This window comes from Eutrigla gurnardus (assembly GCF_963514095.1).
Source record: "Eutrigla gurnardus genome assembly, chromosome: 1".
Taxonomy (NCBI): Eukaryota; Metazoa; Chordata; class Actinopteri; order Perciformes; family Triglidae; genus Eutrigla; species Eutrigla gurnardus.
Genome location: NC_139915.1, coordinates 9,261,208 through 9,283,512, shown reverse-complemented (window position 1 = coordinate 9,283,512; position 22,305 = coordinate 9,261,208). Strand labels below are relative to the sequence as shown.

General features: G+C 40.5%; 2 protein-coding genes across 3 annotated transcripts in view; both read right to left on the bottom strand.

Annotated features, from left to right (window-relative positions):
* Positions 1-8,847, bottom strand: part of mybpc3 (myosin binding protein C3) — a 29,207-nt gene extending 20,360 nt beyond the window's left edge. Inside the window, exons 1-6 of the mRNA XM_084009261.1 lie at positions 8,724-8,847; positions 4,443-4,712; positions 2,740-2,874; positions 2,325-2,402; positions 391-539; positions 13-130 (exon numbers count right to left, since the gene is read on the bottom strand). Coding sequence (XP_083865387.1) covers positions 13-130; positions 391-539; positions 2,325-2,402; positions 2,740-2,874; positions 4,443-4,712; positions 8,724-8,748 — 775 coding nt within the window. The 5' untranslated portion in view covers positions 8,749-8,847. The remainder of the gene's footprint in view (positions 1-12; positions 131-390; positions 540-2,324; positions 2,403-2,739; positions 2,875-4,442; positions 4,713-8,723) is intronic.
* Positions 8,848-11,534: 2,687 nt separating this feature from the next.
* spi1b (Spi-1 proto-oncogene b) lies at positions 11,535-20,805 on the bottom strand. 2 transcript variants are annotated; one of them, XM_084017028.1, is made up of 5 exons: positions 20,401-20,805; positions 19,794-19,884; positions 18,406-18,606; positions 15,627-15,773; positions 11,535-11,846 (listed from the first exon to the last, which is right to left on the bottom strand). In XM_084017028.1, the coding sequence occupies exons 1-5, from the start codon at positions 20,440-20,442 to the stop codon at positions 11,536-11,538; spliced, it is 792 nt and encodes a 263-aa protein (XP_083873154.1). In that variant the 5' UTR covers positions 20,443-20,805; the 3' UTR covers position 11,535. The 2 variants fall into 2 exon arrangements, with proteins under 2 accessions (XP_083873154.1, XP_083873153.1); XM_084017027.1 differs by having other exon boundaries at positions 15,627-15,777; positions 18,410-18,606; positions 20,401-20,804.
* Between the last annotated feature and the right edge of the window lie 1,500 nt (positions 20,806-22,305).

Sequence of the window (22,305 nt, the reverse complement as noted above, 5' to 3'; positions counted from 1 at the left end):
TGGCCCACTAACCGTGTACAGCCAAGTCAAAGTTGCAGCTGTCAAACTTGTCCCTGGATGCAACCTCACATCTGTAAGCTCCGGCAAAGTTGGGTTTGGCTGCGATGATCTGCATCTCAAACGTGTGGACCTGCAACCACATGCAGGAGGGGAGATGTGAGAAGGATTACACAGCACAAAGATGATCCCAAACCAAGTTGTACAAGTTTCATAACATTATTAGTCAGCTTCAGATGTGGGAGCTTTATGGAGCGTGCCACTGATTTTTACAGCTTGCTTTCCTTGTAAAAGGTTTGTTTCCCGTCTTGTTCTGAAAGTCTTCCAATCTCCATTAAGTCTAAGGTAGCATGACTGCAGTCCATCATGTTATCAGGATGGATGACTGTGTACCTTACTGCTGCGGTCGAATGTCTCCTTCAGCTGCAGGTGTTTTCCAGACTTGCTGGCAAGGTCCATCCACTTCCCTTTGAACCATTTGACGGTTGGTTTCTTCAGCAATGACTCAGCATTCACTTTAGCCACAAATGTGATGTTTCTACCTGCACAAAAATGCATTTGTCATGAATATGTGATGCCCAATGCAGCATGCATGTCATGTTTATACCTCTATAAACACCCATATATTCTATCTTTTGGGTCCAGGACGTATATTTTGATTTGGCAAATATTTTTTTGGCAAAAATCCCATAATTTATGAAGGGGGACGTGGTGGTGCAGCGGTTAGCACTGTGTCCCCCAGCGAGAGGCTCGGGCCGGCCTTCTGTGTGAAATGAAGTTTGCATGTTCTCCCTGTGGCAGCTTAGGTTTTCTCTGGGTGTAGGATATGTTCATTAATAACTTTAATGGCCTGTAAGTGTGAGTGTACAACCCCCAGCAAAATGGATGGATGGATGGATGGATGGATGGAGGGATGGATGGTGAAATGGATGGATGAATGGATGGAAGGAAGGATGGATGGACGGATGGATGATGAATGGATGCATGGATGGATGGATGGATGGATGGATGATGAATGGATGGATGGATGGATGGATGATGAATGGATGCATGGATGGATGGATGGATGGATGGATGGATGATGAATGGATGCATGGATGGATGGATGGATGGATGGATGGATGGATGGGTGGATGGATGGATGGATGGATGGATGGATGAATGGATGGATGGATGGATGGATGATGGATGGATGGATGGATGGATGATGGGTGGGTGGATGGATGGATGGATGGATGGATGGATGGATGATGGGTGGGTGGATGGATGGATGGATGGATGGATGGATGGATGGATGGATGGATGGATGATGGGTGGGTGGATGGGTGGATGGATGGATGGATGGATGATGGGTAGATGGATGGATGGATGATGGGTGGGTGGATGGATGGATGGGTTGATGGATGGATGATGGGTGGATGGATGGATGATGGGTGGATGGATGGATGGATGATGGGTGGGTGGATGGATGGGTGGATGATTGGTGGATGGGTGGATGGATGGATGGATGGATGGATGGATGGATGGATGATGGGTGGATGATGGGTGGATAGATGGGTGGGTGGATGGGTGGGTGGGTGGACGGATGGATGGATGGACGGATGGATGGATGAATGGATGGATGGATGATGGGTGGATGCTGGATGGATGGATGGGTGAGTGGACGGATGGATGGATGGATGGACGGATGGATGGATGAATGGATGGATGGATGATGGGTGGATGATGGGTGGACGGACGGATGGATGGATGGATGGATGGATGATGGGTGAGTGGATGATGGGTGGATGGATGGGTGGGTGGGTGGATGGATGGATGGATGGATGGACGGATGGATGGATGGATGGATGGATGGATGGATGGATGGACGGATGGATGGATGGATGGATGGATGGATGGATGGATGGATGGACGGATGGATGGATGGATGGATGGATGGATGGATGGATGGATGGATGGATGGACGGATGGATGGATGGATGGATGGATGGATGGATGGATGGATGGATGGACGGATGGATGGATGGATGGATGGATGGATGGATGATGGGTGGGTCATAACATAAATTTGGAACAAAATGTTTTCAAATTAGAAGCACCATTAACATGTAGAGCACATAACATTATGTCCCTACTCTGCACATATCACAGTCCCTTGCCTTGCTCTGTGTTTGCACTGCAACGATATTAACAATAATAATAAAAGTACATACACTCATGTCAAACGTTGAGGCTTGAACAGCTAGTTGCACAAACCATTCAATGTTCAGTAAGGCATAATTGACACACACACACTTTATGATATTCCTGTAAGTGGAGCCACTCACCAACAGTGACCTCTCCACTCTGGGGTTTCTCTGTGAAGAGTCCCGTCAGGTCCTGCCTGGTGTCCGGCGGCTGTCCGTCTGAGCAGAAAACCACAACAGGAAGTCCAGGGATCAAAATCAAACATTCAGAGCAGGGAATAAAAAACACTTTCATTCAGTAGACTGAAGGAAAATATTTACATTTTCAATTTATTTGTTTATTTTTGTCATTAGTTAAATGGTTAAAAAACATGGAAAGGTATTACACGGAATTACAGGATATCTTCTATTTAAATTCATTTTTAATATCATTAACAGTAACAAATTGGGTGTATGACACTTTGATGACTGAATATGTCTATTAAAGTGTCTTCTACCCATTGTGTTACCTTTAATAATATACATTTGAAATGGACAGAGGAAATTGAGTGCTCACCCTCAGCTGGAGGAGCATCCTGTGCCGGGGCAGCGGTCTGGTCCTCAGTGGGTGCAGCAGGTGGAGCAGGAGCAGGAGCAGGAGCCTGTTCTGGACCAGACTCCTTGGGAGCATCAGCAGGGGCTTCAACTGGAGCTTTTGTGTTACCACAGGGGCAGTAAGTCATAAGTAAGAGGAACATTGAAAAATATTAGATCTGTACACTATAGCCTTATTAACAAGGAATTGGCTCCAAAAAGGCAAATGAACAATCTGTCATATTCATATTAGATAGAAATTGTGTGTAACCAGCTAAATCTTTTCTTCTTTTTTTCTATTTAATTTAAGTTCAACTTTAATGTTGTACTTACTCAGTCAAACACATACATTGATACAATTTAATCTACTTGATATTGAGTGAAAATCTGGCAGACATTTATCTCCCCAAATATTTCCTATGCCTTATCATCTTCAAAAGGCTGCATAACTTTCCATGTGTTATCAGCTGCCTCTCATGCCTATCCTGAGCGCCAGTCAAGTGGTGGTTACTCATGAGGAAATAATGTGCTGGTGTGAGGGTCAAGGTCTCAGTGCAGACAGCATAGGGGTGGCTATGATATGGGCCACTGACAGCTGTGGGACGTCTCTCGTAGCACACTGAGCCATTAGTCTGCTGCCTTTCTCCAGGATTTGTTTCCACCTTATCAAATCCAAACAAACGACCTCAGAGGGTCACACTGGCAGACTAATGGCACAGACGTTGCTGTGCGAAACACTTAGCACAGAGTCGGTGCAGCATACCGAGCAGTGCTCCATAGATGTGATAAAGTGCTGGACATAAGGATTGTGATCAAGCCAGTGACTGCAAATAGTCAGATCCTTTAAGGAATAGTTTGTTTTCAAAGGAAATCTCACATCTGTATGGTAAATACGAAGGCACAGCAAGGAGACAGTTAGCTTAGCTTAGCAGAAGGAAGGGGGGAACAGCTATCCTGGCTCTATCCAAAGGTCCCTTAATCTACCAGCACCTACATGTTTTATGTAAAAAGCAATCAAACAGTTTTCTTGCTTACAGTTTTGGTTCCGTGTCGACTAAAACATGTGTATTAGTTTCTCCTTCTGGCCCAAATGTGTTTTGCAAAGATTCATAATACAAAGAGACTTGTGACTTTGTCTTGTCAACAGTTATTGTAATGATTATGGTTCTAAGGGATGATTTCTTTTGGCTGAAGACGTTGATTTACTTTGAGATGTGTTAATGAATGAACTTTAGAGGTGCTGGTAGGTGGATTCTGTCCCCCTTGGACGGAGAGCCCTTAGTTGTTTCCCTTTGCTTTCTGTCTTTATGCTTACTAACTGTCTGCTGGCTTCGCCCTTACATTAACAGGACAAGAATGTGAGCGGCATCAATTGTCTCATCTAACTCTTTACAACAAAGCCAATAAGAGTAATTCCTAAAATGTCAAACTAGTCCTTTAAGAGCGGAACACTTCTTAATGATGGACCACGCAAAGCTGTTCCAGAGGCTTGTCGTTGAGCTGTCACCGTGTGCCGGATGTGAGTTCACGTGCAGAAACATTAAGTGCATGCAGTGCATCAGGTCGTTTCTGCCTCGGTGCCTTTTTTTGAGTGCTGTATTTTTGCTTTGTGCTCTGTGATGACGCAGCCTGCAGGTGAGTGAACAGGGACCTCAAATGCACAGCTGCAGCATCAAAGTCTCCCACCTGGCTTTGATAGGACCTTCAGGTCAAACTTGACCTTTGACCCCCCAGCAATCACCGCATAGACATTGGCGTCTTCCTCTGTAATAGCTTTTATAGCGAGGGAGTGCTTGTTTCCATCGGTTGTGATCACATATTTGTCGCCACTGGTGATGTCCTTTGAGTTGCACTGCCATTTTACTTTAACATCAGGCTTCTCCGTCTGTGCTTCAAAGATCACAGAGGAACCCTGCTCGCCCTCCTGAGTCTTTGGTTTCTTGGAAAATGCTGAAACTGAAGAGGGAGTGTGGGTTCAAAAAAAGATAGTTAGCCTTTTGAAGTCAGTCTTTGTTTGAGCATATCTCCTGGAAGGGTGCAATCCAATAATATGAGAAATAAATGTTGTTTTTTGCTGAAAGCTATAATCTTTCCATCCATTCAAAAACAAAGGCCATGACTGAAGAAAGAACAACACATATACTGTGTGATTGCAGAGCAACAGAGAGAGCAAAGGAGGAAGAGAGACATGGAGGGTAGAACGAGAGGTGAGCCATTCATATTTTAGTGAAAGAAGAAGAAGAATTACGAGACGAACAGAGCTGCTCATGAAGTGAAAAAGTACAGTGTTGTACAGTCTGCAGCACACTGGGTGGGGCTAGCTGAAAATGAATTCACTTTCTGCCTGTCTACACTGAATGTCTGGAAGCACCAACATGTGGCTTCATAATAAGTCTTATTTGTATAGTCTTACACAGTTTATGTATTTAGAGAATTCTGAATTCTGAACGAACAGTTTGGACTTCATTTGGGGCGTCAATAAAGAATAAATAACAGAAGTTAAATTGACTAAAACCCCTGCAGGGTTATGCAACATAAACACCATTTAATCAGAGAAATTGAAAGGTGTTCCTAAAGCCAACAGAGCAGAGGCGTCCTTGTCGAGCGTCCCCCCTATAATGTGACCTCTGGAACCCGTTCACGTTGGAAGTGTGTTAAAAGGCTATTGCACTGTCTGGGAACACACTTGGGATCAAGCAACAGTCATTCTTTGAAATTTTACTTAACTAAGTACAAAAGTATGATCAACTAGAGTTTAAGTAACACAAGAAATAGTACTCATGCAGAATTTTCTATTATATATATACAGTTATATGATATGATATATGATATGATATATGTATCCCAATAGCCTACATCCCAAATTGAAAGAAGCAGGAAAAAAGGGAATGATTGATGGTTTTGGCAAAGCAAAGGAGATAGAGATAAGGACAGCAGGGAAATCATATTACAATCTGAGCGACTGAGGCATATTCTAAACGACGATATGTTACACACATGCCACACGTCCTTGCACAGCACATCGTGTGTTGGGTGTTGTGAAGCTGTCAGCAACCTCACACATCAAAGGTAGTAAATGTCGGTGTTGATTCCTTACAATCAAACAGAAAGTCTTCTTTTTGTTCGACTACAATGCTGTCACATGACATGTTGTTATTATTATTACAGACGCATAAACATATAAACAGCATTTTAAAGACTATTGTGGGACTAATTGTAAGTAAAACACATATTTTCATGGAATTATACCTTATAAACTGATGTTTTAGGTATGTAAAATATCAATGTGCAAAATAACTACAGCTTTAAAAAAAAAAAAACAGGAAGTACAGTAGAAATACAAAGTCACATCAATGACCTTACAATTGTCACCAACAACACTTAAATAAATATTTACATTCCACCGCTGCCACAGACGATAGCACACACATTATATCCATCTAGTGAATTAAAGGCCTTCACGTTCATTAATTGGCATTCAATCTAAATATTAGCTTGTTATTATTGTTGGCTTGAGCAGAACTAAACAAAAGTCTGATGAAAATGAAACCCAACAGAGACATCTGGGACATCTAACATCAGTAGACGAAACTATCAATACATATCAATAACAGTACAAGGTACTGGTCCTGATCCTAAATGGGGGGGAAATCAATACTCTGCATCTCTGGTCAGTCTATTCATAGTACGTTTTACACACATTGTGTACAACAGCAGCTGGGGCCTTTCCTGCTGCGCAAAGTGGCCTTTTTATATTTTGAAGTTTTTTAAAACATGTCATTCTCCAACACTTGTCATCTTTAAATAAAAAAAAGAGAGAGAAAAGAGGACCCTAAAAATAGTGAGTGTGACTGACAGCCCTGAGAGCCGACATGTGTCTGCAGTAACACCAGGTGTTTGGCATCATGAAATGTATGTCGAGTCCTGAACAGTTGAATGTACGAAAAAAAAAAAAAAAAACTCCATGTGTCGCTGAAGATGACCTTATGTGTCTATATATAGGATGCATAGTACTGGACTAATAAATGAGGCTGGCAGACTTCAGCTGCAACAGGGTCGCAGGTACCACAGTAGAGGGATTAACTGGACTCTATTTTAGTGACCGTGCAGGCACAGAATGAATGATGTGTCCTCAGTCTGTCTGCAGCTAGCGTTGTCTACCTCTCGTCATGTCCTCCATGAGTCACGCTGCCTGCTTTACCTTTCACAGCGTCATCACATTTAAAGCAAAAGGACGCCAATGTCAAATTGAGTGGTAGAAATATCTAGCGGGTACACTCTCAACAACTTTGTTCGTAACATAAAAATGGGTGTTGGTTTGTTGTTGTCATAATATTAATGGACAGGACAGATACATAGAGTCCCTTGGTTTGATCTTTGTTCATCTGCTGCAGCTGAAAATGAGCAGTGAGAGTAAACCGAAACAGTAGGATGGCTGGTTGCTAAACAGAGAGCTCCAACTCACTGAGCTGCAGATTCAGGTGATAATTCTCTGTTTGTTCATCACCATGAGTGAACCCTTTTCGTTTGGTCACACTGTTTTGTTTTGTTTTTTTAGAAAATATGAATAGATTAAATGATGCTTCCATTTTATTTTTCTACTTTAAATTTGACAAAACAAACCGTGCAATATTTCAAAACACGGAAAAGCATCCCGTTCATTGCATTGACGAGATTGTTGCTAGTAATTGAAAATAATGTTACAGGCTGTTAACTAACTGTTGTTGTCCTGAACAAATCCATGGCACTAAAAGTCTTAGCGCACACAAGCAGGCCATTTGGGCTGAATGTGTCATCTGATATGTGATATGTCGTGCCTCTCACTCCACGAACAACAATCCATTCCAATCTAAGAGCGGAGGGGGAAGAAACGCTGGAAACTCATTTGTCAATCTGGCATCTTGTCAGACATTTTTGGATCAGTGGTGCATTTTGTGAATGCAGCAACGCAATGTTGACGGTCACGAAATGTGACCGTCAATTTCATGTCACGCAGAGTTTCCATGCGGACCGTGGTCACCGAGGTCCTGACATGGACAAACGGGGCTTAGAGTCACTTTCACACCGCTGTGGAAAAACACTTGGAGGATGCATGATAGCTTGTTGTATGCTGTGATTTTAGCCACTGCTCAGGAGAGCGTTTGTGCCAAACTACTTTATCAAGCCATGGAATACATTGAATTCTATATCTAGACAGTTACTTCACTGTTGTGACATTCACTCCTATCTGCAGGTCATTTTACCCAACACACACTTTATTTACACTACTTTTGTTTCAAAACACCTTATAGTTATAGTAGTATGGCACATTTAAAATGATAAAATGTCATGTTTTTGTTAAAGTTATGTCAAGACATCTCTTATTTGATTTATTATCTGCCGCTGGAACTTCAGTTTAATTATTTGTATCAATACACTTTATTTTATATCATCTTTTCAAAAATCTATGTGTAATTTTCAAGTGATACACTAGTTTTATACCAGTGTATATATTTGATATATTCTGGTAAATGACAAAGATTAGTCACTGAAAGAACACTGTGCTTACATAGTTGAACTGGGTGATGAAAAGTTTGATTTACGTTGTGTGATAATCACTTTATTCTCCAAAAAGAATTAAAGTTTGGTCTGGTTGTGGTTTAACGTTGTTTAAGAGGGGGCGTGTTCCAACACAGGAAAAAAACTTCTCACACATATTGAATTATCACGCTGTTAGTTTCTTCGAAGAAGTTTGTGTTTAAGGAGAATATTGCACAAGAGGAGTAATACTACTTGCTATCTATTTGTAGCATGTTGAGGAATTCACCGTTTCCAAAGTCATGTAGACTTTTTTAACCATTTTGGTCTGACAACAGAATTTCAGCTTATATCAAAAAACAGACAATACAACCGTAAATTGTTCAATTTCAATATGTTAAGGACACATCATGACAAAACTTTAAAAAGTAGCTGAATGATGACTTTTACCTGCTTTTTTGACTGGCTCTGGCATCCTGAATGATCTTCTCTCCTCCACAGTGTGATTCACTGTTCCTAAACAGTATGCCGTCTATCTCGACCACATGCCTTTAATAGTGCTGCTGCACCCCCCACCCCCACCCCCACCCCTCTTCATGAACCATCCCACATCTCCTGCCATTTCCCCCCTTCTCCTGGAGTCATCACATGTCCAATAGAACAACACCCCCCCGCCACTGCTCCTCCAAGCAGCAACACGGCCCCCGGCCTGCCCTGCTCAGGTCTGACCTCAGGCTATATTTCAACCATCTTTTCCTCCAACACCTCGGCTGAATGATAGGCAGATCTGAGAGGGAGGGGAAGGGAGGGGAAGGGAGGGGAAGGGATGGAAGGCGGTGGTTAAATTTAGAGCCTTGAATCCAAAAAAAAGTCTCTTTGCTCTCCCCACATCTGTGCTGCCCCCACTCACCGTGTAAACCCAACGGTGGATATGAGAGGAAGGTGGATCTATAGGATTCTTTTATCTGTTGGAGGAGATTAACATTACACATAAATTTCAATTTAGTTTGTTCCTGTCCATTCATTTTTTGTCTTTGTGTCTTTTTTCCCCCCCATCATAAACTGCTACAAATTTAGCTGACAGGAAGGCTAATACAATAAAAATGACACAGCCGCTTATAAATCTAATGATAATTGAGGCGCTTGATGAATGGTAATAATAATCTCACTACAGCAGTAAGGTGCTTTCTATTATGTTTTACTAAACAATATTTTACTTATTTTTTACTGTTTTGTATTAAATTATGTTATGTTTTATTGCATTGTACTACTGTACTATACAATATCATATTTTTACTGTACTGTTATGCAGTATACTTACCATACTATATAATATATTAATTTACAACATTGTTTACTAAACTATACTGTAGGCTAATGTCTTACACTACTATATACCTAAATAAACCATGTTTCACAATATAATTCAACATATTTGAGTATACACTGTATATACAGTATATACACTTTAAAGATAGATATGTACATATTCTATAAATACTTTAATTAGCAGAAATGAGATGAGGGGAAGAAGAGGATCTTCTCACAAGCCTTATTGGTGCTGCAGCCCCAGTCTCAATAGAACGATTGTTTCTCTGAGATCATAATCTGTAAAACATATTCTACTAACTGAACTGTGAGAAGTGGTTTCAGTTCACCACAGCAATGACCAGTTCTGTATTCACATTTGCCATGGCACCCACATTTGTTGCTCAAGTCCGTTAATCATGGAGCCCTTGTTGTGACCTTTACTTCTGTAAATGTGTTGTATTGTATTGTCTTCTATTATATTCGATCCAAGGCCATCTTCTTTTCATCTTCTCGCCCGTTGGATCTGGGCATCAGTTACATCTTGACCATTGAGGGGAGCTGTTGGCTCTTGGGACAACAGGTGCTACAGTATTTTTATATTTACACACTGCACATGTTCCATTTGTATTACACTGTTGTTGTATTGTGTAATATGATATTGTGTTACATTGACTTTGATGTTTGTTTTATTGTAATTTTGTTCTATTTTATTGAACTGAGTTTCGTCTGAAAAAGTGTTATATATAAATATAGTTCCTATTTTTCTGCTTTAAGGGGGGTGTGATGGTAATGACAGATAAGCATTTCATAAGCATCAATGCTGCTTTGTTCAGGAACAAATTAACTATTAACTAACTATGATAACTATAAAGACAGAGAGTGTTGATTATTATTATTATTATTATTATTATTATTATTATTATTATTATTATTATTATTATTATTATTATTATTATTATTATTAATAATAATAAGAAAAAGCTGCTGTCTACAATGTGTCAGTCAGGATACGCAAGCACATATACAGTATATAAGAACTGGACTACTGACCCCTCCTGCTCTAACCTCATAGTTCCTCATCGTTACCAGTTATCTTTATAGCTGTAATGACATTTGAGAGACCTCATCTGCTTCTTCTTCTTCTGTGTGTTGTACCTCTTATGTGAGATGTTATCACCTAAAAACAGTTCCTCACACACATACGTTTATGAACAGTTTATTGTTTACAAGCAAGTCTTTGTTACAACAGAGTTTAATGTATTTGTAAAAAACGTTTGTCATGTAAGCAATCATAGTAATGGTCTTATAATGGTCCCGATGGTCCACAAAGGTTAGTCTGTCCCATGAATGACTTCTTTGTGTCTCCTTATTTTTAAATATGAATTTGCAATTATATATATATACATAGGTGTAGTACGATTAGTATTACCCAAAAGAGAACTTAACACACAAAGTCAAACATTAGGAAGAAGGCCTGGGCCTACTGGAACCTTTCATCTCTCACTTTGTCAAACAAACAAACACAATTTGGACCTCAACACTGAAAATGAATGAGACATTTCCAAAAATAAAATAAAAGTGTATGCACTGATATTGATATGTGTGTGCACCCACATTTAAGAATGCATCCTGGTCGTCAAGGTTACTCAGACGGAGTTCACAGGAACACACTGTAACTGCAATGCCCCCCCCCCCCCCCCTTTCTCTCTCTCTCTCTCTCTCTCTCTCTCTCTCTCTCTCTCTCTCTCTCTCTCTCTCACTCTCTCTCTCTCTCACTCTCTCTCTTTTGCATTTATTTAGTACACAACAATTATTGGTCCCACTGTACAGCAGTAATGGTGCTAATCATAAAATGCAATATGCCAAATCAGGTTTATGAAGCATCTAACACCATAAACTACACCTCGACGCCTTCCGTGCGTCACCCTGACATCTCGGGATCCCTTTCTGCCTACATGTATTTCCTCTCCAGATGAGTCTTTCCCAGCACCTCATCGCTGAACTGGTACGTCAGCTTCTTCTTTATCTTCTTCACCTCCCCGGTTTTGCCATAGTTGCGTAAGGCACGAGCCATCTTCTGATAGGTCATCTTTTTGCGGTTTCCCTTCTGGATTCCCCAGCGGTGTGCGAGAGCCTCCTTGTGTTTGGAGGAAAACTGGAATGTCCCTTTGTCTCTGTCCACCCACCAGATACTGTCTTTCATATCGCCGTTCCTTAAAAGGTCCAACAGGAACTGGTACAGACGGATCTTCTTTTTATTGCCTGTTGGAAACATCAGAGTTGCACTGTTACTAATTTAAAACGAATAGGCACTGTAGATGAAATGAAACCAACATATGGCACTGATTATTAGGTGTTGCATATTGCCCCTATAAATGGGGTGGGACTTTTGCTAGTTTCAACCAGTGAACCATATTCATTATTTATATTGTATAAGAGATCTGAAATTAGTGACAAAAACAAGCCCAGAGGCAGAGAAGCAGACACACAATAGTGCCTGTTTCAAAAATATATTTTATATAAAGTAACTTTAAAAGACAACAATGACTACAAGAGAAAATTAAGAAATTATAAGAAATACTAGCTGATGTAATCCTCTATGAGTCAATGTTTTCCACAGTGTCATGATGCTACATGATAAACATTGATGAAGCTGAGCATGAATGAAAAAGGCCCTTTTAACCCTTCTAGTTCACATTGCCAGTAGTTTTGTGGACCTTTTTTTTTTAACAGAATATGCCCCCGAAACATTGTTAAATCATTTATTTTTGTATATTTATATCAAAATGTATGTACTACATTTGGTGGTGTATATGTTTTCCACATCACTTAAACAACACTTTGTCTGTAACAAACTCAATGTTTGAGTCCTGATATTCAATGAGAAACCCAGAAACACAATTAACAGCACTGTACATTCCTCTGTTGTTTCTCATAACGTTATAAAATTGTATCTTTATCTTATCGTGTAAATATTGATGCTAAAGCACTCACTATAACTTGAATGATTAGTAGGTAAACTGGGCAGATAACCAATGTTTACTTATTTATGTGTCTGTTCTCTCTTCATCTCTGCATATTCCAAATGTACAGGGACTCTGAGGCCATTTTTAAATAAAAAATCGAAATACAGAGGGTGGTCAGTGGCGCAGTGGTTAGGGCAGCCGCCCCATGTACAGAGGCTCAACGTCCTCGATGCGGCAATCCCGGGTTCGACTGCCGCCCTGGGATCACAATGTCTTCTCCCCCTCTCTCCCTGTTTCCACACTGTCTGACTAACAAATAATAAAAGGCTTAAACGGCGCTCTAGCCGAAAAAAATAATAATAATACAAAATTTAAAAAATCGAAATACAGTACTAACAATGCAAAGGGTTGTCTTGGGCAGGCTGCAATGAAGTAGATGAAGTACAATCACTGTCACAGAAGTGTTCACAGAGGTGCTCAAAAAACAAATTCATCTAATTTTCCCCAAATACATTTGGCTTCGGGCGCTGCAGACAGGCTCTCAGGCTCAGCTGGTCCTAAAATGGCTAAAAGAGGAAGTGAAGAGCAAGCACGTCATCGCTTTTTGTTTTACTGCTCTTGTTGACGAACACGTCTGCGTGTTCCAAGTATCTCTGAGTCTGTAGTTTGTTGTGTATTACTGAACTCACCAGGTTATCATTGTGTTGGTGGTCAAAAGCACACATTCTCTCTCCTGTGTGATTTACTGAGCATCCAACATGCATCTCCTGGTTAAAGAGTTATATCTGAGAATGTGTAGTCATTGTGAGAAAATGTTATCTTTGCCTGATTCCCTCAGTGTAAGATTAATAAATGTTATTTTATGAATAGATTCACATTTAATCTGAGTTATTAAGTGCCTGCTTCTCCAGGCGAGGCAACGTCACAAACAAGACACTAGCGTGTCTCTCAGGGCCGAACATAAAGTTCTTACCTTTAACCTACATAATACAGACGCCGTGGCAGCTTCCTCAAGAAAACGTAGGCTTTTATGCTTCCCGAGGAAGGACAGGAGGCACTGTTGAGTTTGTAGCTGTTGTACTGCTCAAACCTTGATTCTCACGATGATCATTGGCCATGAATTTCTACATAAGACCTCTACTATCTCCAGAGGTCTCCTTGCTTTGACTCCATATTTCCATAACAATCATAGAAACAGAAGAGGAGTAGAACGGTCTCTAATCTGTGTTCCAAGGTCATTGGTCAAGTGCAAAAGAAAATGGCGATTGTTGTTAGCCGTTATGATAGCAACACACGTCAGTGGGGCCATAAAGCGTTGTCGCAACTAGGCGGGGAAGAGAGAGGACGGATGGCTAGCTAGATAGCTTGGTTTAACTTCACCTTCACTGGAGTGGTAGGGAGTGAGGTGGAGGGAACGCTCATTTTCTGTAACCAGTTTAGCATTAAAGCTTGGCAGAATGAGCTAGCTAACTAGCCAGCTGTACGCTTGTTCGCTAGTCAGCTATTTCCGCCAAGCTTTAATGCTTCACCGGTTCCAGAAAATAAGCTTGGTATCTTTACCACGTCACTGCTCCTTTCACCCTCAATAGTCGTTACTGCAAAAACTCACCTCAGTGATACCATAACTTTCCGTGAGTCAGTTTAGTTTATACAGAAGTTTACCCGCTAAAATAGTGGCAATGGCAGCGCAAGACATAAAAATGGCCGTCAATCTGATTATCCTGCTACATTGATTTGAATGGGAATGTCCGTTGTATTCCAATTTAATTTCTGTGTTTTAAAAAACATGATAATATACAGACTGTGTCTCAGGTGTGTGCGTTTACGGATACAAATAGGTGATTTTTCAGACACACCCTCATTTCCTAGATCAGCAACATTCATAATTTGGTATTAGTTTTTATGTTAATATGCTGATGGCTGTCGACATTTAAACAGCAAGGCTTGATCAAATTAGGCAAATCAAAAGATCACTCTATTCTCTGACAGAGGGGCACCTCATCAGACGGTCCAAAAGGTTGCCACTGGGGATAGCCTGCCATTCCCCTAGTAAACCTGCTGGATCATTTCCCCAACCCAATATAAAAATCCAGCCTCGGAGACCAAGAGCTTTCTAGTTTCTAACAACCACTCTGGCTTTTTGAGATCCCACTTCCGTTCAAGATGCATGAACAGCGGTGTAAAAGCAGTTGTGCAACTAGTAGCTCAACCTAAAGTGCAAATTCTCAGCAGAACACAAAGCTGAAATGATTCAATGCCTTCCATCCACCATTGCAGTGCGAGGAATACAACAGCGTCCGGCTGCAACGCTGCTTTCCATTCTTTAGAGTGAGAAAGCAGTGGTGTCAAATTAATTTTGGTTCATGGGCCACATAGAGCACAATTTGATTGTGGGCCAAACCATTGCAGAATAACCTATTAATGACACCTCAAATTTTTCCTGTTTCTTTTAGTGTAAAGAAGTACATGGTGAAAATCCTGTCTCGCTGATCTCTCCCTATGACTAAACACAGACCTTTCCTCAAAACCTTCATTTATCATCTCTGTTCTCAGTTGTCTGAGTTTTGGTATTTTTAGCCATGAGTTTGATAGTGGTACCGAATACTGACCACTGAAAGGTGATGTGAACACACCATGCACACCAGCTTCCCATTTACCTCTGAAGAAATAGGAACTGATCCATTTTTCTTGGGAAAATCCAACACTTTCTCCTTTTTGGCGAAGACTTTCCACCAATGGTTCCTGCATGAACCGTAGACACTGTTGTGTCCCGTAGCCTGTACATAAGCAGATGGGAGCTATAATAGCGTATCCAGCTTAGGGCCTGCTACTACCATTAGGACAGCACAACCCCCCAGTGGACAGATAGGAATAGCCGTGCATCTTATTGAATGTATGTATAAATTTATATGTATTGAATTTATGTTTGACTCCCCTGATCTAAAGCAAGTCCAGTGACTTAACACTTCTAGATATATCATGACCTGGATGATTGAGAATCCTCACATGGCCAGCACAGTTGGTTCGTCTTAAAGTACCCCTGTTAACTGCCCAGCCTGTAAAACTATATCTTTACCCAGCTCTCCTGGTGTCACATAAGGGAGTCGCTCTCTCAGACATTCCTCATCAGACACCTCCAGCGGTGGACTTCGCGGTCCGTGCTCCTCCTCGTCGGAGCTGCGCTGGGACACGTGTGGTGGATACACAGCCCGGGGGAAGAATGCTACCTACAGCACAGGAGTCAAAGTGAATCAGAATTAAATCATACTACATATGTAATATGGACATTTGTTTTACACAACTCGACTCAACAAAAAAAAAAATCAAAAATCAAGCATCATCAGTAGCACAAATAAGTCTGAGACCGAAAAGATAAAAGAGTGTTGTCCTTCAGATTGGAGAATACATGACAGTTAGGTAGTTCCACTTGGGTATTTCCATTTGAGCTACTTTATACTCTCTTACTCCCAGAGTGAGAGCTGTATACCCAGCACATCAAATCCATTTCCACTGGGTGTTCGCCAGGGTTGTCTCTTGTACTGGCTCCTGTTTGTGATTCTCATAGACCGGATCTCAGGACGCCGCTGAAGGGAGGAGAGTGTCTGGTTTGTGGGGGACCTCAGAATTACATCTCTGCTCTTGCAGATGATTTGGTTGCATTGGCGCCATGAGAACATGACCCTCGGCAGACACCGGGGCGGTCTGCAGCTGAGTGTAAAGCTGTCGGGAGTAAGTATGTGGCTATGGTTCTTTGCCATAGAACCATTGTCTGCTCTGGGTTTGGGAGTGAGTCGCTGCCCCAGATGGAGTTCAAGTATCTTGTTCAAATATCACCAGTGACGGGAAAATGGAGCATTTGATGCAGAGTCAGCATTGATGTGGGCGTTGTATCGGACTGTTGTGGTGAAGAGGGAGCTGGAAAGCAAAGCTCTCTATTTCCCGGTCCATCCATGTTGCGACCCTTCCCTATGGTCGTGAGCTTTGGGTAGTGAGGAGGGGAAGAGGAGCTCACGCCTCCGTTGAACCGCTGCTCCTTCGAGTTATAGGGGCCAGCTAAGGTGCCATCTGATCAGGATGCCTCCTCGATGCCTCCCTTTAAATGTTTTCCCAGCACATCCAACTGGTAAGAGGCCCCGGGGTAGACCCAGAACACGCTGGAGGGATTATATATCTAATTTAGCCTTGGAAGGCCTCGGGGTTCCCTAGGAGGAGCTGGAAAACATGGCATCTGGAATACCTTTAAACCCCTTAGAGGATCTAAGGATAGATGAATGGATGGATGGACGGATGGACGGATGGATAATTAATTAAAGCTTTAGTTTTTGTAGTGTGGTATTGATATGTTTACTGAAGTAAATTAAATAAATACGATTTCTGACACTTTATGCCATATAATTATTTTTAAACTACAGTTAGACCATTCAGAGAGATTACATTGCCACAGATATATTATAATCTACTTAACATCAGACACCTATTCCTTCATGTTGGTTTTGCATCAACTGTGAGTGAAAGTGGCAGCGTCTCTCTGCATGAGCTGTGATGTGTGGACGCTGTTTTAGCTGAAAACCTCTGCGTGACCTTAAAGGACCCGAACAGCAAAAACACAAGATGTATAGCTGAAGTAAAGATTTCATGTGTTTGTATGTTATATCTGTGTCCCATGCTTTAAGAATGACTGAAAAGCAGAATATAAAGTATTCCAGTATTGTCAATATCCCATTTGTTGCCTTTCATATATGGTAAAAATAAATTACATTTGGATTGCACATGAGAAAATTACCTAAATTAAATGTGATCTATGGTGGGAAAATTATTTCAAAGTGAATAATCAGATGTTATCGTACACAAAGTGTGTGAACACAAAGGTTTCCCAGTTTTGCTAAAGATTCAAATATTTAAATATTTTTCCTCATCATATGGAACATATGTTATGTTTGACAACTTCACACTTTCTGCTTGTCCCAGCACGTTAGTGACGCTACATCACACAGTGTGGAATATGTAAATATGTGATACAGTTGGCACCACTGTAACCCTGAGTTCAGCTGGGTGTATTTGACATGTAATAATAGAATGCACTAAAAGAATAAATACTTGAACAACAAATAAGTTTCCATTTTCTTTTAAAGTCTATATTTATTTTCTTATAAATACATGTAAAACACCTTAAAATTGCATTAGGTGAGGTTGAATTTTGAATTGTAACTTATTCACTCCTTCACAAGGTTTTCAACTGTGAAAACGTTTAACTCTCTGTTCTGGTCCACTGGTTCAAAACTGGGTGGGTGGAGCGTGCAGTTGTGATACTGAGCATAACTCAGCCGTCAGACTCGATTCAGAGCAAAGGATCTTTTTATACTGAAATTACAGGAAAGAAAAAAAACCCAAATTAAAGTTTTTCTTCCAACTCAAGATTCACTTCCTGATTTTTGTCACAGGATTCCAAAAGGCCTCCGACTTGCTGAATGTTCTTTCTGAATTGAAACTTTAAATGGTGTTTAGTTTGAAGACTGCTGTGGTGAGCTATAGGGATATTTGAGCGTTAGCGGTGTGTATGAGAGTCATAAAGCATTTAGTTTGATATTTCCCATCAATCAACAGTTGTCTCTTCCCTGGAATTATATTTTTAGTGTTATTACACTAAGGAACTTCTCCTTATCATATTATCTATACAAGTATAACAACTGTAAGGTTATTTCTATTTATCAGGTCTGCATTTTAATTGCATTTAAGTGTGTGTGTGTGTGTGTGTGTGTGTGTGTGTGTGTGTGTGTGTGTGTGTGTGTGTGTGTTGACATCCTTTATGTCTGTTCATTACTTCAATGCATGTTTTTCGTTGTGTGTGCAAGGACTTACTGGTTGCTGCAACACGTGAGAATGTGCCCCGAGGTTCGGGTCGAGCAGGCTTTCTGCGTCGTACCGTATGCCGTCGTGTCGTAAGAGGGTGGGCGCGTGGAGAGTCTGCACGCTCTGCAGCTCTGTGAAGTTGGTCTCTTGGAGGTTTTCAAACTCCACAGGGTGAGCGTGAGGGTGAGGGTGGTAGTCCCAGTGATCTGAAGAGAGAGAGAGGTGAGAAACAACACAATGGCTACAGCTTTTCCTTGTTTCTCATGATCATGACTTCTTTATCTCAACAAAGGACTGAAGAACTCGGGGAAAAGCAAGACAGAAATGAACCCCAGTGAGGTGGAAGCCACAGCTTCGTACAAAACATGCCTAGATGACTCATGAAACGAAGCCAGACTGTATGTCTATGACAATCCATATTTGTCAGAAGATATCTATAACAAGAGATTCAAAAGTAACTGGACGTGATGACGAGCTGCTTACTCGGAGTTCTTGAGTTTCCATGAACCAAGGGAAATGAGGAGAATGATAGAGGATTCAGCATGAAGCTCTTTCTTGTTTGTTGCCACAGCTGTTGACTTAGTTGACACTCTTTTTGACATTAAAAACATTTTTGAGAATGGATTCAGGATTTAAACAACTGAATTAAACAAGTCAGCTTTCAATTTCAACTTTAAGGAACAGAGGAGAGTCAGATATTAAGTGATCAATAACATTTACTATTACTTCTCTGCTTACTCTTAATGAATAATGAATCAACGAGATAACAATAAAGTTACACATGTTCCAGTATATTTTGGATATTACAGATATGACATATTTAGATATTGGACATGAGATATTTTTATCACAACGTCAACCGATACTTCAGTCAGTGGAGGCACTTTTTGCTACAAGCAACCCCCACCCCAATATAGAATGTTTTGGTGAAATATTCAAAACTGTTGATTACAAGAGAAAGTTAAGCACCTCTCTTGTATCAACAAAACCCCATGGGGCGAAAGTTCTCTGTCTGTAGGTTGCAGCGGCCGAAAGAAATGGCATCTGTTTCCTGTGTTCCATCCACCCTAATGTGGTGCACTCCAGCTGCACACTGGAGGCTTTTTATGTACAATGCACCAGAAACGACGGTATCACCACACCAGGTCACGGTGATTCATTTGAAGATAAAGACTATTGTCATTATAACTAAAATGACAGTTTTTTATTTTTTATTTTAAAAAAATTGAAAAGAAATAAAAACAAGATTCATGTCTCAAAAAATGCCTCCAAAATCGTCATCACTCAGTTTCATTTTAACAGGTTTTTAAATTTAAATTTAAACATCACTCACTGTAATTTCATTGAACAAGTGGAGGTTTCACGTGAGACAACATGCTGGAGTAAAACTCACCTGCCTGGATATCTGCATCTAGGACATATGGATTATAATATTCTGCAATTTGATGTCTGTAGATCTCAGGGTCATACATTTCTTCTGAGTGCTGCAAGAGAAAATAAAAAAAAAAGGTTTCAGCCCAAAAAAAATCCCATGAAAGAAAAATATTTTTGCTGGATGATGGTGGTCTTTTGACAAATGTACTTATTGTAAGTCGCTTTGGACAAAAGCGTCTGCTAAATGACCTAAATGTAAATGTAAATGTGCGGATAACAAACACTATCTTATCACTAATATAATCTTATTTACAAAAAATCATAAGTCACCATTTGTCTTTCATCATATTCCCATTGTCTCTAAATGTGTTTTGACTTTAGTAATATCTGTGTTATATTAATAACTTTTTTTCTCTTGCCACTACTGTTCTGAAACCCTCAAAAAGTTTTGAGTTTCATTTTCATGTCGCCCGTAGTATAAAAGACTTACAGTTTGTGTGCCGTATTCACCCTGAATTACATAAAGCCGACCTGTTGTCTATCGTCTTGATTAACACAACTACTCAAGGAACTCTTGTAAGCTGAAGCTGTTTTAAATAGTTTAGATAGAAATAAATGATACTTACAGGCGGGATGAGGTAGCTCTCCATTCTGTATGGATGCAACATGGAGACCGCTTCTCCAACGGACCGACTCTCAGACACTTTGCAGGCAAAAACGCTCTCACAACCTTTCAAAACTTTTGCGGCACCATTGCACAATGTTTCAAAATATCCTCTCACTCAACGAAAGACCCAAAAATGTCCCTCTCTCTCTCTCTCTTATTGTATAGCATACACTTATGACCTGAGCTACTCTCCGAGGCCTTCGGTTGTGTCAAATAAAATAAAGTAAACAAGGCCCACTGTTTGACTGTAAAATGAAAAAGGAACTTTTGACTTCTGTAAAAATTTCTGTGGGTGGGAGCATTAGAGTGTGTCTGTTGAAGGTTCCTGGCCATTGATGATTTGCCAGGGGAGACCATGAAACTTCACATTTATCAGGGTCTATATACTCTCCCCTCCCTGAGCAGCCAATCATCATCAACCACTTTCCTCATTGTCAGTTTCTCCCCCCGCGAAGAAAAAAAAAAACAAACACAGGGTGCTACAAGCTGCTGAATATCTAATGGTTTGAGTTTGCTTCACTTTATTCATTTCCTGTAGGTTTTTTCTATGTTCTTCATTTGAATGATGACACGCTTTGGTCTCAACAGCAGCAATCACACTGTCCAAAAATGTCCAAAAAGGGACATTTACGTATGTTATGAGTCGAAATTCCTATATAGTATTTTTTAGGATTTTGACTTTAATTTAACTTTCAATGTATTTTTAAATATTAGGGATAATGAAAACCACCGTGAAGCATTAAGATGACTCTAGAAAAATATAAATTTAAAAACGTATTTATTTGAAACATATGCTAGATTTTGTAGCTCACATGCATAACAAAGAAGTGGTTTGCCACGACAATGGATATTATTTTTACTTGTGAGTGTCACACTAAACAGCTAGACGTCCGGTTCTGACTGCAGACCTGAAACTGAAGGACTGAAAGTTTATACTGTAAAGAAATGAAAAAACATGTCGTTTAGGGATGTAAACAGACGTTTGTTGAGTCGAAATGTTGACACACACACACACACACACACACACACACACACACACACACACACACACAGACACAAGCACAGCTGGAAGATAAGATGAAGGTACGATATCTGTGTTGCAACCACACTGGAGGTAAATGGAGATTATTATTATCACAAAGAGGAGATACAGTAACAACTCCTGGGGGAATAGATTCCCTCTGCCATTAAGAAACTACAACGGTTTGTTAGTTTCAGTAATTGTTATGAAGTAGACTATATTTAAGGGGAGAGAGCCCAGGTGAATGCATTCATAGATATTGCTCACCATGTTTGAGGAATGGCATATTCCTTTGAATGAAATAAGCAATAGCCTCTGTGAAAAGAAAACCTTCAGCAGATAGATAGGAATGAAAGTGGAACGTTTGGTGTGTGTGTGTGTGTGTATGTGTGTGTGTGTGTGTGTGTGTGTGTGAGAGAGAGAGAGAGAGAGAGAGAGAGAGAGAATGCTAGACCGGCTACACTACAGGTGAATAGGATAAAAAAACACACCAATTATTTGGTATTAAAAGATTTCAGACATTTAAGGTTCCAATACGCAAACGAGGAATGATCTTATATGAAGCGCAAATAGACAAAATAGTCAAATGAACAACTAAATGTGAATGTCAGTTTTCTTTCCACGAGTCTGATAGAAGAATACAAATAGCACAAAATCCCCCCCCCCCCCCCCTCTCTCTCTCTCTCTCCTTCCCAGATGCAGAGCAACAGTTAAATGGTACAGTAACAGCGTAGCACAAATCTGAGGGTATATTGTTAGCACTGCCTGTTTGAGAGGAAGACTGCAGCATTGTGATAAGGCAATGCGCTGAAAATACTACTTTCTGTAAGACTAACTGAGGTT